This window comes from Ciconia boyciana, chromosome 5, assembly GCF_034638445.1.
Source record: "Ciconia boyciana chromosome 5, ASM3463844v1, whole genome shotgun sequence".
Lineage (NCBI taxonomy): Eukaryota > Metazoa > Chordata > Aves > Ciconiiformes > Ciconiidae > Ciconia > Ciconia boyciana.
Window position 1 is genome coordinate 19,518,285 of NC_132938.1, and position 15,889 is coordinate 19,534,173.

Genomic DNA, 15,889 nt, shown 5'->3' on the forward strand with positions numbered 1-15,889 from the left:
CTGTGCCAATACCTCCCTATCAAACCTTGGTCTGTGCCAATACCTCCCTATCAAACCTTCTTGATGTAGGGGTAGAGCCTGGAGTACAAGAGTCTACTCTGATGTACCTACAACATTTGCTGAGTGTTACGCATTATCATAATGCATATGTCCAGTGAAGATATCTTCCTTCACGTCCTAAACAATTCACTTCTCTAATAACCCTTTCTCTTTTCTGCTTCAGACCTACTGGTTTATTTTGTATAAATACAGAATAAAGATTTTTGTATAAATACAGAAAACTCAATTCTGTATTAGAATTTGTTGTTAGTAATGAGTGTTAAACTTATAATCATACTTCTATGTAAAAATATACAATATTTCCTACAATAACTTTGCTATAACTACTGGGAAATAACTATCTGATTAATAAATGAGTATTCACCCCATTTAATCTCTTTTCTTTCATTATCTCACATTATCAACAATGAGAATAGAGCTGTTGTGGCCTGCTTTGGATGATTCAAGTTTTATCTGTCTGTTTGAAGAAGAATAATTTTTGGACTATTGATCCAAAAAAGAAAATGTGCCTGGAGAAGCATATATATTAATGCTTCTGTAGTTTTATCAGAAAATGACAGTAATCAGAAATAAAGATTGGACAACTACAATCAGAAATTACTTCTAGAGATACAACTGGGGAAAATGACTGCAGAAATCAAAAACAGAGATGATGCATCAGATTAAATCATCTGCCTCATTAGATTTAGGCAGCATTCAGTCTGTCTGGACTGAATTTTCTACCAGGTGATGAACAATTCATCAATAGCTACCAGAGAAATAGGTCAGATAACTAAAGGAAGAACTCTCCTATATAAAAAAAAAATAGCTAAAACACAAGATCTTCTTTATAGCCCTAAGAAGATATACAATCATTTGTAATTTTATAGGAAGAAAATTTCTTCAGATAAAGCGCAGAATTCAGGAGGGGACCACAGGTCAATGTGAAAATACAAACTATTATATTAAATAATAAGGCTGCCTAGCACACTTTCAGTGATGCTGCTTAATCTTTCACCTTTGATATAAGAACACATATGACTAAAATGATTTAGCAAATGTAACTGACCTCATCAGGCAACTGAAAAAAACCAGGAAAATTCAACTAATCTTTCTTACTCTACGAGCAAGAGCATGAGAAGGTAAAGTAACTGGAAACAAGCCATTTTTAATGTGATTATTGGGATGTTGATCCACATGGGTCTACCTGAATCGGATCATGGAGTCTCGGTGAAGTGCAGAAGATGACAGTACATTGGTCAGAGATTAGCCAAAGCAACTAGCAGACTGTTAATCATAATGCAAAGCTCATAATCACGACAATGCAAGGACCTACTAAAACCTAGTAAGGGTTTTCACAGCAATCCTATTGAACTACAGAATACAATGATATATGTAATCTGTGATGTTAGGGAGACACCAGCTTGAAACCACGTGAAATAAAGCTCCTAAAATTTGGAGTTACTATTTTCTAATAAAAGAGACATGGAGCTAAATATTATATGCTATATTTTAAATGTCTTTAAACTAAAAAGACATGAGGTCAAAACTGGACTGGAAGTTAACATAAGGGCATAAGGGCCAAAGCGGAGCATCTCTTTACATTTTATGTGAGCAAAATGAATGTAGTCTGAGTTAAAAGTATGTGTATCTAGTATATTTAAATCCATATACCCTTGATGTGTCAAAAAGCCTGACTTTCTGAAGCTGAGAAATATTCTGAGTGAAGGTGACTGATGGGAAAACCAGATAGAAAAATATAATAAAAATTAGGAATTCTATATGAAGATGCATTAGATGGCAAAAATTTTGCAATCCAGCAATAAAGAGAGAAGTTTTGGTTAAAAACTCATTTTCCTCCTGTGGTATAGTAGCTACATTAGGTATAAATATGAGAGTAATAATGGAAAAAAGGGAAATAACAATCTGAATGAATTATGATGTACAGAAAACTTACAGAGGAAACTAAAGGCAAAGGAGAAAAGTCATTATTGAAAGGCCTAAAGAGCTGGGGATAAACTTTTAGAGTTTATATTTGGGTTGGTTATTTCTAAAATGTATTAGGAACAAAAGGAAGCATATTAACAAGGATAGCGTCATAGAGATAATATAGCAAATGCAGTTGATCTTCCTGATTTCTGAGACATGTACCAAATGACTGACACAGAGCTAACGGCCAGAAAACATATACCGCCTAATTAAAAGGGAGAGTAAATGTGGGAATGATGCAGAGAAATAAACAACATGACTCACCAGGTGAAGATAAGGGGAAAAAAATGGAATCAGACACTGTTTTTTAACAATAGCAAAAAGGAAGAAATTGTGAAATGAAACAATTACTCCTTCTTCCCTTGTCATCTTCAGAACATGTCAAGGTTTTGGATTGACCCCACCTAATTTTGGAAAGCTTGGAAATCTCACAATTTGAGAATATCACTGACCTTAACAGACAGATCCCAAATAAAAAAGATCACTTGTTCTCACTTGGTCTCTCCTCTCATCAAATGCATTTCATGGTTTACCCAAAACATGCTATGGGGTTCATCAAAAAAGCCAATGGATAGAAGTTATTGCCCTGTGGCATACAGGAATGTAAAGCACATGATCTGCCAACTCCTTTTTACTTCATGTATCAACTTGTGAAATTTACTACTCTCGGGCTTCATTTTCCTGATATCTTTGCATACATCAGGAGATAATTCTATTTACTGTTGTAAAGCATTTTGAATTCTACAGAAAAAAAAGTGCAGAGAGTATTATTAGCACTAATATATTTCTAAACAGAATGGGTACACTTGATTTCACTATTCAGGTTATTTTCTTCTGCCTACCAAGTTCAGCATGCCATTTTTCCCCTAATCATTGACAAAACTGTGTTCTTAGAAAATGTTTACTCTTCTACTCAACAGACCATGAAACTAATTAGCTCTAAATATCTTGCTTAAAAAAATCCATAACATCAACTTAAGGGGGTTTTTTTGATAATTAAAAAAGACATAGGTTTGGGGTTTTTTTTTTTTTGCTATTTCAGCCTTAAGTACTGAAAAGTAATAAAAGTTCTCAAAACTTGGTAGTAACTGTGCATGTTTTGAATTGTATCACCTACATTTACTGATAGCTAAGCTAGCGAAAAAGTGAAAAAAGAGGTCAATAAATGTAAGTAGAGGGCATTTACAGATTTTCATTAAAAGGGAATTCAGCCTTGTGGGTGATATGTAAAAGTAAAGGCATTACAGAGATAGGCAAACACTGTGTGGTATATAATTTTCCTTTGCTTATGGTGGCTCTTTGACAGTAGGAATGCAGCATTTACTTATTCCAAGTAAATAAATAAAACAGATACTTTGAAAATATAAATTCTATATTGAGTAGCCAGTAGGAAGTAGGGGAAGTAAATATCCGAAGTTGTCTCCTTGGGGGAGATAAAACAGACCAGGATCCCACCTTTTTCTCATACCCAGGTTATTCTCAATAAAATTCTCTACGTTATCACCTTAAATTACAAAAGAGTAAAACCGAGCAATAAGGTTCTAGTATTCTTCCATTTCATAGTAGATGAGACAATTTCCATTTATTCAAACTCCCATTCTATATGAAATAACTAATAACCAAACTGCAACAGGAATGAGACCCTTGTGTTCATGAACTGCATCACAACTATCCACCACAGAGGAAAGCTGAGAGTTCTCTGATCAACTCTCTGCTTACTTGGGTCTAATATTTTTGTTCGTTTTTAGAAAAAGGTTAATGACAAACTAGTCAGTTTGCAAAAGGTATCGTATTGACAACTCAGAGTGTCGTGCTCTTTGTCCGTTTATTTCTTTGACATCTCTTTATTTGCAGTTACAGTATTTACCTAGTTTGATCTCTGTGGATGTAAAGCACTAGACAAGCACATTATCATCGGGAGTGACAATTAGTCTTGAGAAAAGAAGCTCCTCAGCAGATACTGACCTGGGAACACTAGAAGGTTTTTCAGCACCAGCAGACCAGCCTTCAGAAGCTGATTCGGAGGTGTCAGACTGCTTAAAGCAGGCAACTAAGGGCTGAAGGCACCTATTACAAATTCCCTTGGCTAGCAAGTTCCTTTTCTTACCTGTCTATTTCTGTTTTTTAAAACTGTATCCAGAACTTGAGGCTTCTAGTATGATAAAAACAGAAGGGGAAGAGCTTTCCTCTTATTCATTCTGCCCAGTAGTGGCCCGCTGACCCGTCATGCAGGACACACAACCTGGTCAGGTGCTCCCATGTGCATAGCTCCAAACCAACACCCACACATGCCGCTGTCTACGAATGACTTGCTGGTGCTGTTGGAGCAGAAATATTCGATCAAGGAAAACTTCACTGGAGTTCCGTGTTAAAGATTTCTATCTGCTGCTCACTTGCTCACATCTGAGCAGTTGTTACAACAGCTGTTTTAATTCAATTTATCTTGTTATAGCCAAAGACGTAATTGAACAAATTACTTTAAGGAATTCCTGAAATTGCTATTATTAAAATTTCTATCATCTCTTTTTCTTTTGCATACTGTCATCTCAAGATAATAATTTCACATATTGGTCCATGATTGTTTTTGTACTTTGTAATTCTGCGCATAACTCTCTTTGACATCAAGACTGATCTTAAGAAAATGGCAGAAAAGCCCGTATGTTTATTACAAGCTATTTCTACTAAGAAGTGCTAGTGACTATGAATCCTCTGAAATAAATATTCCTCTCTTTCCATCCATGAACAACACTGGGAAGAGGGACATCATGGTGGAAATGTTGAAATTCCCAGCAGATCATAGCCTGGATGACAAAACAGCTTCAGCGGCTGCTAATTTCAGAGCAACCACAAGTAACTTCAGCCTTGTTTCCAGCCATATCAAGTCCTTGCCAAAACCAGTTGTAAATATCACAAGCAACTCCCTATGTGTCCATGGTTTTGCTCTGTTGAATGGGAAGCTGTCAATAGCCAGGATTATTAAAATGGCATTAGAAGCTGCTTTAACATTTTAGAGGAATCAAATGTTTCAGTAATTTAACTTAATTATTACAATTTTAGCTGTAAAGTTCTACTACCACCACTCTCAGGGCTCCTAAGCAAGGAGATTAGATAGATATCAATAATATAGAAACATAGAATCCACATTTCACAGTAACATATATGATTACTTCTATGCCTTTTTTTTTCCTGTAGAGGTACTAACTGCTATAAGAGTATTTCCTAACAAACAGGGTATTCTTAGGTAAGTATTTTTGATCACTCATATCCTTCACATTTCTTCTCTGAACCTTATCCCTAATGGTGTATATTTCAATGCTTACATTGATGAAGATGAGTTTACTTTGCTGTTTATTTAATTAATAAGTGATTTAGCTTTTGAAAATCAATCCAGCTTTCCAAAGAAACATTAGAACAAAACCATTTTAACTTAGGAAAGGGCTGATCTCATGGTGCTTCAACCACTCTGTCTCCAACAATTTACCCACAATAACTGACATACAAGGAAGATATTCACATGCAAAACCTCTTCCATATCTTGATCAAGTTCATATGAACCTTATGTATGAAGATCACGATCTTTTCAGAAAAGTACTAAAAGTATACAGAAATCATATAAACTGATATCCTGAATATTGCATAATCTTAAGATGCTAACATACTGTATATTCAACTTGCTCAGTTCTTCTATCTCATTTTAATTGTGAATGACTTTTGGAAAAACTTGCCATACAAGAAATATGATTAATTTTAATTTTATATCTAGGTGTGAACAAACTTTCCTCCTTAGGTATCAATACATTACTCCTTACACCTAATACATTACTGTTTTAAAAAATCAGTAAAGTTTATTAAGGAGGACATAACCCAATTCTTGAAGAGTTAAATATTTAACCTAGAGACAAAGTCTGTGCAATCCACAACCCATGAGAGTGAATAAATCTGTTCTGCTACTTATCACTTTAGGAGCTGTCATACAATATTAAAAGCATTTATTTGAAAATACTTTTATAACAACAGTAAAACCACTCAGCAGTTAAAGGCAACTAGGCAAAAACCACAGAAAGCATACGGTTACCTAAGTGAGTGCAATACATCATAAAATAATATTTAACCTAGAGATAAAGTCTCTGCAAGCCACAAGCTACAAAAATATATAAGCCTATTCTGTTACTTATCACTTTAAGAGCTGTCATACAATATTAAAAACATCTATTGGAAAATTCTTCTCCAACAACAACAGAATCACTCAGCAGTTGAAGGCAACTGGGCAAAACCACTCCTGTTATCTGAGGGAGTGCAGTACATCAGAAAATACGTATAAGCAAGTACATACAATTTTTACTCCGAAAATATTTTATTCTTTTCATAATGAAAATAATAGCATACTATTATTATTACACACACAATTTGTATTGAAGAGCCTAAAGAAAGCAGAATGTTACTTACACTTATGATAGTTATTATGACACTGAAAAGAGGAAAATGAGATTTTGCTATTGATTGACACAAATTGCCCCTGATTCTTTCAAATTAATGTGGAAGTGGTTCACAAAGTTCAGAATCATGATAAACCGGTGTAGGAAGGACAACAAGCTATCTTCAAGCTTTTGTTACCATGATAAGGACTAATTCTGAAACCTAGATTTCTACCAAAGCTTCAGTATGATTTAGAGAGTTCAGATTTAGCATCCTGCTTTGGGTGCATGGTGTTACAGATTATTACTGAATCTGTAGATGACTTCCAGATAGACGTAGGATGTGTTTTATAAGCCATAAACTATTTGTTTGTATGGAACATGCCAAAAGAGTTCACTGGGACATACTAACCTTTGAGAAAAAAAAAAAAAAAGAAGGGATATAACCTATCCAAAACCAGACAACTGCAAATGTCCTTATAACAAACAACATTTTCAGAAAACTGCGACCCACTTCCGCACCGATTTCTGGAAAAGCACATGGATAGTCCAAATACACTTGCAAAATTCATTTTTTCTTAACGTTCTACTTAAAAACGTCTCTAACATTTGCACAATTTTATGATGCATATATTTTTCATTCCTGGGTGGAAACGAATAGCCTTGATACTTATAACAATTTTTTCAACTCCCTAGTAAAAGTGTATAAATCTTCTGTTTTTCTATTGTAATCAATTCAGATCTTTAATTCTCAAGTTTAGGAAAAAAATGGGGAATAAACCTGCCCTGTTCCTGAACTAAGAGAAAACAAATTCGTAAGTCTGTGCAATTTAGCTAAGCCCCATTTTCATACATCATTGTTTATATCTATTACTTGATTCCCATGTAACATGCCTTTTATCTCATTCACAGCAGGTGAACACCACAGAGTAATGGGGCATATATGTCCTCCTGTGGTTTCATCTAGCTGGCATGTGGAAACCTGTCCTACACTAGGTAAGAAGAAACTTTAAGACTCCATGCACAAGCAGACTGCCAGTGTTTTGGCCAGTGAGGCAGACAAAACAGGCAGCTACACGAGAAACTTACAGAACTCTTACAAACACTTACAGGCAGCTTCACTATATTTCTAATTGTCTTTCCATTATCAGCTTCCTCAGCCATAAAAACAAGTACAGACAACAACCAAGTGCTAAATTTTGCCAGGGAAGCCGACCAGATGTGACAATCAGACTCGACAGAGCACACACAAACCTGCCGACCAACCCAAAAAGTCAATGCCGCTTTTTTCTCTGAATCTCTGCAGCCTCTAATGCCAGAGATAACTTTTATCGTAACATTTCTCAAGTTGATTGACATTTCTATTTACAACTGAACACAAAACAAAAAGAAAAGTAGAATTTCATACATTTGACGGGAATCTCTCCGTTGTTATTTAAACTCAATATAATGCACTCTAATGGACACATAAATTCTTTATAAAAATGTGCTTGATGATAACACATTTTTGTGAGTCCCTGCAGGGTTTTCAGATTCTGTAATCAATATTAGCAAGTCCACACAAGACAGCCCCACAGACAGAGAAAAAGTTGAGTGAACTTCCTTATTTAAAATCACTACGTTCCGTGAAAGGGTTACATAAACAGGATTACATTCGACCTTTTCCTAGGAGCAAATTTTGCTTATATTCTTACTCGTTAACACATGAAACCACAATCTCTCAGTCAACAAAGTTCCCCTTTTCATAGGCATAAGTATATACACTGTACTCAAATGCTAGCTTACAGGAAGATTGGAGAATACAATATTTCTTCAATATTTGAGAAACAGACCATTTCAGTCTGGAACCTAATAAAACACTGAGATGCAATGAATATCATTACGTTATCAACCATGCTACAATCAGTGGGTTTTAGACTAACTTTTCATATGGTAAGAATAGCTGCACTTTTAGAAGTAAGGTAAAACCCCCCAATATTCCGCTAGCTTTTACAAATAAAAAGCACATTTAAATACAGTAGGCTGCTTCTTTTTCATTTTTACTGCTTTATACAGAAACAATATTGCTAAGAAGAAAGGAGGTGATCTAAGATAAACAAAGCATCAAGCAATAAAACTTGAACTTGATTGCCTTGAGTGAATGTTCAAGTTGCTTATTTTGAATCTGAGTATTGTAGTTCTTCCTCAAGCACATTTTAAAATATGAATAGTAAATTAAATATTCACCAGGTTTTTAAATGCTGTGAAATATGTATCTTGGTACTGTAACAATCCCAGTACAGATGATGTTAACATGAAGAGATTACCAACCAATTTTGCATAGATTACAATACAATTTTAAGGCAATATAACCGTATCTGCATGTTAACCTCCTGAAATCTGCTTTGACCTCTACTACTTTAAATTCGCAGACTTAAAACAGGAATAAGAGGTTCAGATTTTAAGGCATTTCTCCCTGCTTAACACCTACGTTTATACCTGCAGTATTCAGGATACCAGTTTATCTTTCCTGCGAGAGAAAATCACCACAACTTAAGCATCAACACCACACAGCCGCCGATGCGCACGTCGCTCGGGAGGTGGCCCGGGTAGTGCCGTACGTGCCGTTCGCAGGTGCCCCTGGCCTCGCCGCAAGAGAATAAGCAGAGCAGAAAAATGACAAGCCACTGAAAAGCACTCCCTTACCTTCTAAACCTGCTTCAATCAGCCCAAACTGTTCCAACACTTTAACAAAAAGCACAATCACGATCAAAACTGCTATCATTTCAAGCCCTTCCAAGTTCATGATGAGTTAGGTCATGGTCTGACCACCGCCACTGAGGAAAGTGCTCTTCTGCCTGGCTTGCTTTGCAAAGCCATTAAACTAGGCGCAGAAGGCTCCCGCCAGGGAAGGGGGCGAGCGGGAGGGGAGCGGCAGGGAACACATCCTGCCTACCCGAGCAGAGCCCGGGAGAGGCAGGCGGACCGGCTCCGGCCTGCCGGGGCTACCCGGCTCCGCCACGGGCAGGCAGCCATGCGGCAAGCAGCCATGCGGCAAGCGGGGGCCGCCCGCCCCCGGCCCCCCCGAGGTGGCCCGGGGGCGTCCCCGGAGCCGGGCCGTGCCGGGCGCGGCGGCCCCTCCGGCAGGAGCAGGGCCGCGTGGCTGCGGGGAGCGGGCGCGCAGCGGGGCCAGCGCAGGCCCGGCGGCCGCCGGGGAGGCTGCTCCGAGGGGCGGGGGGTGAAAGCGCTGCCGAGGGGACGGCGAATTCCCAGGCAGCCGGAGCCGGCCAGCCCTCGCCTCGTCGCCCTGTGGCTTTCCCGAACCGTGCTGGAGAGGATTTGCCAGGGCGCGGCTTGCCAACTTCGCCCTTAGTTTCTCCGGGTAAAAAACCTGCCTCAGATACAGTGCGAGATACAGACTCGGACACGGTCCGAGACACGGACTGTTGCATGTGGCAAGCGACGCATAGCATTTTGTACCCGGCAGTGAATTAAGAGTCCTTTTTTTGCAGTTAAACAAAACCCCAAATATGCTGTCTCAGATTCTCTAAGGCTTATTACGTGGGCTCGTTCGGAAAACAAAATTGAAAAGAACAGATTGAGAAGGAGCAGGAAAAGCAAGCTCATTATTTTTGGTGCTTTCTCACTTCCGTAATATTTACTAAACAAAGTATTTTCCATGGAAAATATTAGCGGTGAAATACAGGAATCCTAAACACAGGACTGAACTGTACCTTACACCAGTAACTGGCCTGCCTACAACAGCTTGCAGTACTGGCATTGTCGCACGCAGCGCACAACGCTATTCGCGGTTAAGGATTTACTCTTTAAATCCCTTAATAATTTAGCATCTAAGAAGGAATTTACATTAGAAAAACAGCACCTCTATTGCAACAGAAATGAGCAGGGGAACAACTGCAGCAAATTTAATCCTGTCTGGTACAGTACTGTCCCCCAAACGGCGGTAATCAATTACTGCCAAGGGCTCAGTTTTCTTTCTTTCCTTGGATAAGATTAAAAAAATAATCATTGTGTCATGTGAGAACTGGCAGCAACTTCTAAGTCCCCCAGGTATACTTGCATTATGATGGGTGTAATCATTACTGAAAACAGTGGAATGAAGTGGGAGTGAGGGGGCTAGCAGATATAATGTAGGTACCTTTTCTTCTCCAGTGGATGGATAAATCCATACAGCGTAATGTTCACATGTCACTGTTCTGTCCTTTTTTGCTCTGGGTTGGACTCCCTAAAGCTGCTTAGACTTCTGTCAGAAAACCCGAGGTTTATCACTCCATCCTAAATATTGTATTAGTTTCATTTCTGCAGGCCAGTTTTCCTTGGGTATCTTTGCCTCTATTTGCTGCAAGCTTTCTCCTTACATTCTTCCTCTTTCTCTCATTTAATCTTTGTTCCAAACAAGGCTAAGTATCTTTCCCCTCTAAGCCACCTTATAAATGGCTTTAAGGACAGTGGGTCCAGCTCTCCTTCAATGTGGGACTAAAATGGGCTAATTTAGCAGCAGCAGCAACATAACATCTGCAATCTGCATGCCTTTACCCAAAAGGTTGATATAAGTTGTGTTTGGGTACATGCAACTTTGCCACCTGAACTGGCATATTCGATTTCATTAACAGCTTTCATTAATATTTATCTGCTGAAAATGTTAAAATGAAAACACTGTTGTAAAAGACCCAATATTTACTAGTTTTGTGACTTACTCAGAGCCGAGAGCAGAAAACTGGAAAGCAGAGCTTGTGGTGGCGGTGCTGCAAAGAAGGTGGCTGCCATTGCTCCCCAAAATTGGACCTCACGACTGGCAGTGACTAGACAAATAAGCACGTGGAGATCCGCTGTCTGGGATCTGCCTCCTCAAGTACGGGCAAAGTAAACAGTTTTCTCAGAGGTGTAGGTCTACAGCACCTATGGCTAATTTTGACTCTTCTTCCAAGGCACAGCAGAGAAGTGGAGATGAAAGGAAGGAGTTAGTATTACTCCAGTGTTACAGATGGATGCCAAAGCACAGTAAGGATAATAATCTTGAGGGAAGGCTAGGACTTTACAAGAAAGCTGTGACTAAACTCTGGTTCCTCAAGCACTGTGAACAAGCCATGAGAATCTCCTTCTTTTTTTTTTTTCCTCCTTTTGATATACGTACAGGTAATCTAATATGCAGTTAAATATACCTTCCCTCATTAGGTCATTGCTTTTTAGCAAAACTTATAAAACCTTACAAAAGATATTTCTCCTGTAGGAATGCAAAATAGCATAAAGCTATCTCTGATCCTCATATTCCTACCTGCTTAAAAATGGAGTCGACTCTATTGACAGCTAGGGTTACAAAGACATCATTATTTCTCTCTCCAAGTACCTTGCCAAAACCAGTGAAGTGGCTTGTTGGTTACTTCTTTGCCTTCCATTAAAAAAAAAGAAAGTGATCTTCATTTACCCATACAGTTTTATCAAAACATGATAGGAAGAATGTAGCTAACATACTTGCAAATATTGAAACCCTATTTTCTCTCTTGTCTAACTACCCAAGCCTTAATATATTGTGGAATTAGACTTGGAAAAGGTCTACAAGATAAGTAGGAATGGAGGAAATGGGAATAGGAGGAAAGATATTAATGCATAAATTACCATGCCGTATAGGTGGTTTTTACACAAGAGCATGTAGCTGTGTTTTTCTTATGTATAACTGCAGATGAAAGGTTTCAGCCTAGAAAGTGTTATAGATGCTGTCTCCTTTTCAACAAAGCATTTCGCAGGTTCTTAGTTTTTATCATGAGAGTAAATATATTAAATTGAAGTCACTGGTTATATTTCGAGCTATGACATATCTAAGTGGTCACTTCTCATCCTGTGATGGATGGAGCTCTAAACGACAATACAGTGACTCTATTCACATTACTGTGACTGAGATCCTTGATACCATTAATGTTACTGCTATTGCTTAATGCTATATATCATGAAATGTTAATGTTAAAAAAAGACCCCATCAATTTAGACTGAAAAGTGATGAGCGGGTCTATTGATGGAGTCCCAGCAATGGCTGTATTTCTTTCTTACATTTCCTTTTCTTATGTGCTCATATTCATCTGGATGCTATTAAGCCACTCTCAGGTTTTCATCATGGCTTCCATGAGGATGATTGCTATCCACTGATATTCCTTACCACCTAGTTAAATAGTTTATGGGAGCCTGGCCTGCATAAGTCAAAAGCAGTTGGATTTGGTTAAAAAGTTCAGATTAGTGACCCGAGCTAACATTGATGACTTTGTGTAAAGCAAAGTGGGATGCACACATGCACTGCTGCACTAACAGGTTTTGGGGAAGGCTGTCGTTGGCAGGGGGGCAGTTAGTGGTAGAGCTAACTGGCAGAGCTGGGTGCAAAAGAGGACATCTACGCACAGCAAGAGAAAGCTGAAATGAAACAGCACCAGTGGGAGTCCCATGTCATACATGAAGTCTGAGAACAGAACCTCTAATAGAAGCTACAATTTCTTGATTTTGACTGAGAACAACCTGAATAATATTTTTAAGCATGCATATGATGATGGTAAAAATCATGCTGTAAAGCTAGAGCAATCTAATGATTGCTTTAGAAGTGATGTCCCTGAAACTTATTACAAAGATAAATAATATTTTTCTCCTACCTTTAATAAGAACAACTTTGAATAAATATTCCAACATCCAATAAAATCATTAAAATATTTATTCTCTGTAGATATTTAAAAGAAATTTATATTTTTTAATCTTAAAAGGGGGTAAAACACTTTCTTTCTAAAGGAGAAAATGGGCCAGAAAATCTTGATGTATCATAAGTGCAAATACTTTATTATCTCACCAGCTAACTGCTATTACACTTTAGTCTCTTTTTCTCTCTTAAATTTACTACTAGCATAAGAAATTAAGAGAATAAAATAGAACATAAATGTAAATTAAAAAAAAACCCTAGTAAATCTTCTAGCTTATCAAATCACTGAGTGAAACCAGCAAAAAGATACAAACTTTTCTCTTTTAGTTTTAACTCTCTTTCTTAGTAAATATTTAATGAATCCAAAGAAAAAATGCAAAACACTATGATGCATTCAGCCACTATAAATGTTAAATCTTATAATGGCCCACACCTTGCAACTTTCCTTCAGGCATTGAGCCAACGTGCCTTGACTTCCATCTTTCCCAGATTAAGTACTGGTAAAAAAAGAGTACAGCAATCTGACATCATAGTGCCTCAATTTCTTCCTTTTCACAACTTTTATCTAAGTTTACATCCTGAACTGTGTCCAATGTTTTTCACAACTCAGGGAGTTGCCACAGTTCAGACATAATGATGCTTAAGTCATGTCAGAAGAAGACTACTTCCTAGTCCCACCCAAAACATCGTGATATGCACGATGACTCCCTAACCAGGCATTTCAGCCCCATGTCAGCAAGCAGCAATAATTTTATGGGCTGGCATGGAGGTTGTGTCTCACTCTAATTGTCTCCGGTCGTGGAAGTGGGGCAGATGCAGCAATGAAGCAGAAGTTCTGGCTTTTCACACTTGGCGTATATTTAGATATCAATGCATAAATCCTGTGCTTTTGCAGAACTGATTAAAATAGAAAAAGTTACGTACTACAATATTCATAAGTGGACTTTTCGAAGACTCTGACATAAAACACCCTCACTAGCCAACTGAGATGTAGTCCCAGTTGAAAAGTATATCTGAAGATATGGATAATATCATAACATTGCTCTTCAGAAGTTTTGGGTTGCTATAAATATCAGAAGCAGCACAAAATCTGTCAATATGTCAGTTATTATAAACAGTCTTCTGAATAGTATTCAGAAGTATTCTGAAGCCCTTAAAATGGAATTATATTTCAAGTTTATCCCTTTCCATACGGTGAAAATATGGCTCCCTAAATCTGATAATGTATATTTCTGGAAATCGATGCAGATATCATATTAACTGTGACCATGAACTATATATCATTGGAAGACAGAAATTTTCTCATCGCATGGAAAAACACCGTTCTGATAACTCCATCTTTACTGGAGGTCCTTAAACCTCATTAAAAAGAAAAAATCTTCAGAAAAGTTCAATGTCTTAAAAACATCAGACAACTATATTTTAAAACTGTCTGTGGAAACTGAAGCTGAAAAATACTTGGCTGTTGTAATTCCACAGATGAAGCTCAACTGTTCTCATGATTTGTTTGTGCTACCTATTTATTAGCAAGGATTTTTCTCCTAAGAAACTTAATGATTTTTCAAGTGTTTGCACTTGAGGGAACATATTGATCATTTTCCAAACTACAGAGAAAATCCTGTCACACAGAATTTCAAGACAGTTATTTATTAACTGTCATTTGTAAAACTCCTATGCATCTTCAGCAATGAAGAACTAATGCAGCAAGCTTCATTTCACATTTTGAGATAGTCAGAGTCAAGGAATGGTGTTTTATGATACTTGCTTTAATTTGCTCTGAATGACACATGGCCTCAAATAGTTCATGTTCAATGCCTTACACAACTGTGGGATCCCAGAGATGGTACCAGGTCTCCAGCAGCTTATCTCACTATGCCTCAACAGGCCTGTCAGTACCCACACCTCCATTCAGTCAGTATTGTTCAAGAGACTGTGTTATTCTGCCAAACTGTAAGTGTGTGACCTAATGCTTGGGACACAAGTAGTTTCACTGAAACTTTCCTAGCCATGTCAGTCCTGCAGCCCTTTAACCTGGGTATCACCTCTTGTTTATTTCTCCCTTTATGCTCTCAAATCCAGGGTATATCTTATGCGTTCAGTGCAACAGCTCTAAGATTCAATGTTTTTTCCCTGTCAGACAACTACAATTTTATTTTAGACTTCTGTGGTTTTGCTCCGTAACTGTTGTGACCTCTTTTCTGTCCTTGTCAAGTGCTATCTTGCTCCTCTTTTTATCCACTCAGGGTACTGCTGCAAAGATCATCATTCTGGCTTGCCACTCCAACTCTCTCAGCCCTCCCTTTACATTTCTAATGAATCCACTTCATCATATACAAAATATTTGCCATCACCTTCAAGGCCAGTCCTAACATACTACTTCCACACCTAATCACTGTGTTCTTTTAGAGAATATTGAGCTGTTAACCCACTCAAGAAATAATGCTAGCTTTACTTATTCATAAATTAGATTTTATTCAAAAGGAATGTTGCTAGCTCTAATCCAGCCCCTTAATATTCTGAAATATTACTACATCTGTTCTCCCTGTGCTACAAAGTTTCTGTGATACACAGCATGTGGATGCTGACATTTTTGAACGCATAGCTATGGAGAGAGTGAGAATTTTATGACACAACATGGTAAAATTTTCATCTAGATAGCAAAGAAAGAAGACACATCATTAATAATTAGAAATACGCTCTGTTTTTTGCTACATTTTTTGCTGCATATTACTGGAAAACTGTGAAGCTTCCTGCGGACTTTAGCTGTGACCAT

The 15,889-nt window shown here is 37.8% G+C and overlaps 1 protein-coding gene across 2 annotated transcripts in view; it reads right to left on the reverse strand.

Annotated features, from left to right (window-relative positions):
• The window catches only part of KCNIP4 (potassium voltage-gated channel interacting protein 4), a 358,211-nt gene that overhangs the window by 221,872 nt on the left and 120,450 nt on the right, over nt 1-15,889 (reverse strand). Inside the window, exon 1 of one of the 2 annotated variants that reach the window (XM_072861788.1) lies at nt 9,129-9,228. The exons of the other annotated variant lie outside the window; for it this stretch is intronic. Coding sequence (XP_072717889.1) covers nt 9,129-9,228 — 100 coding nt within the window. Of the gene's footprint in view, nt 1-9,128; nt 9,229-15,889 lie in introns of those variants that run through there. 2 annotated transcript variants of the gene reach the window in all.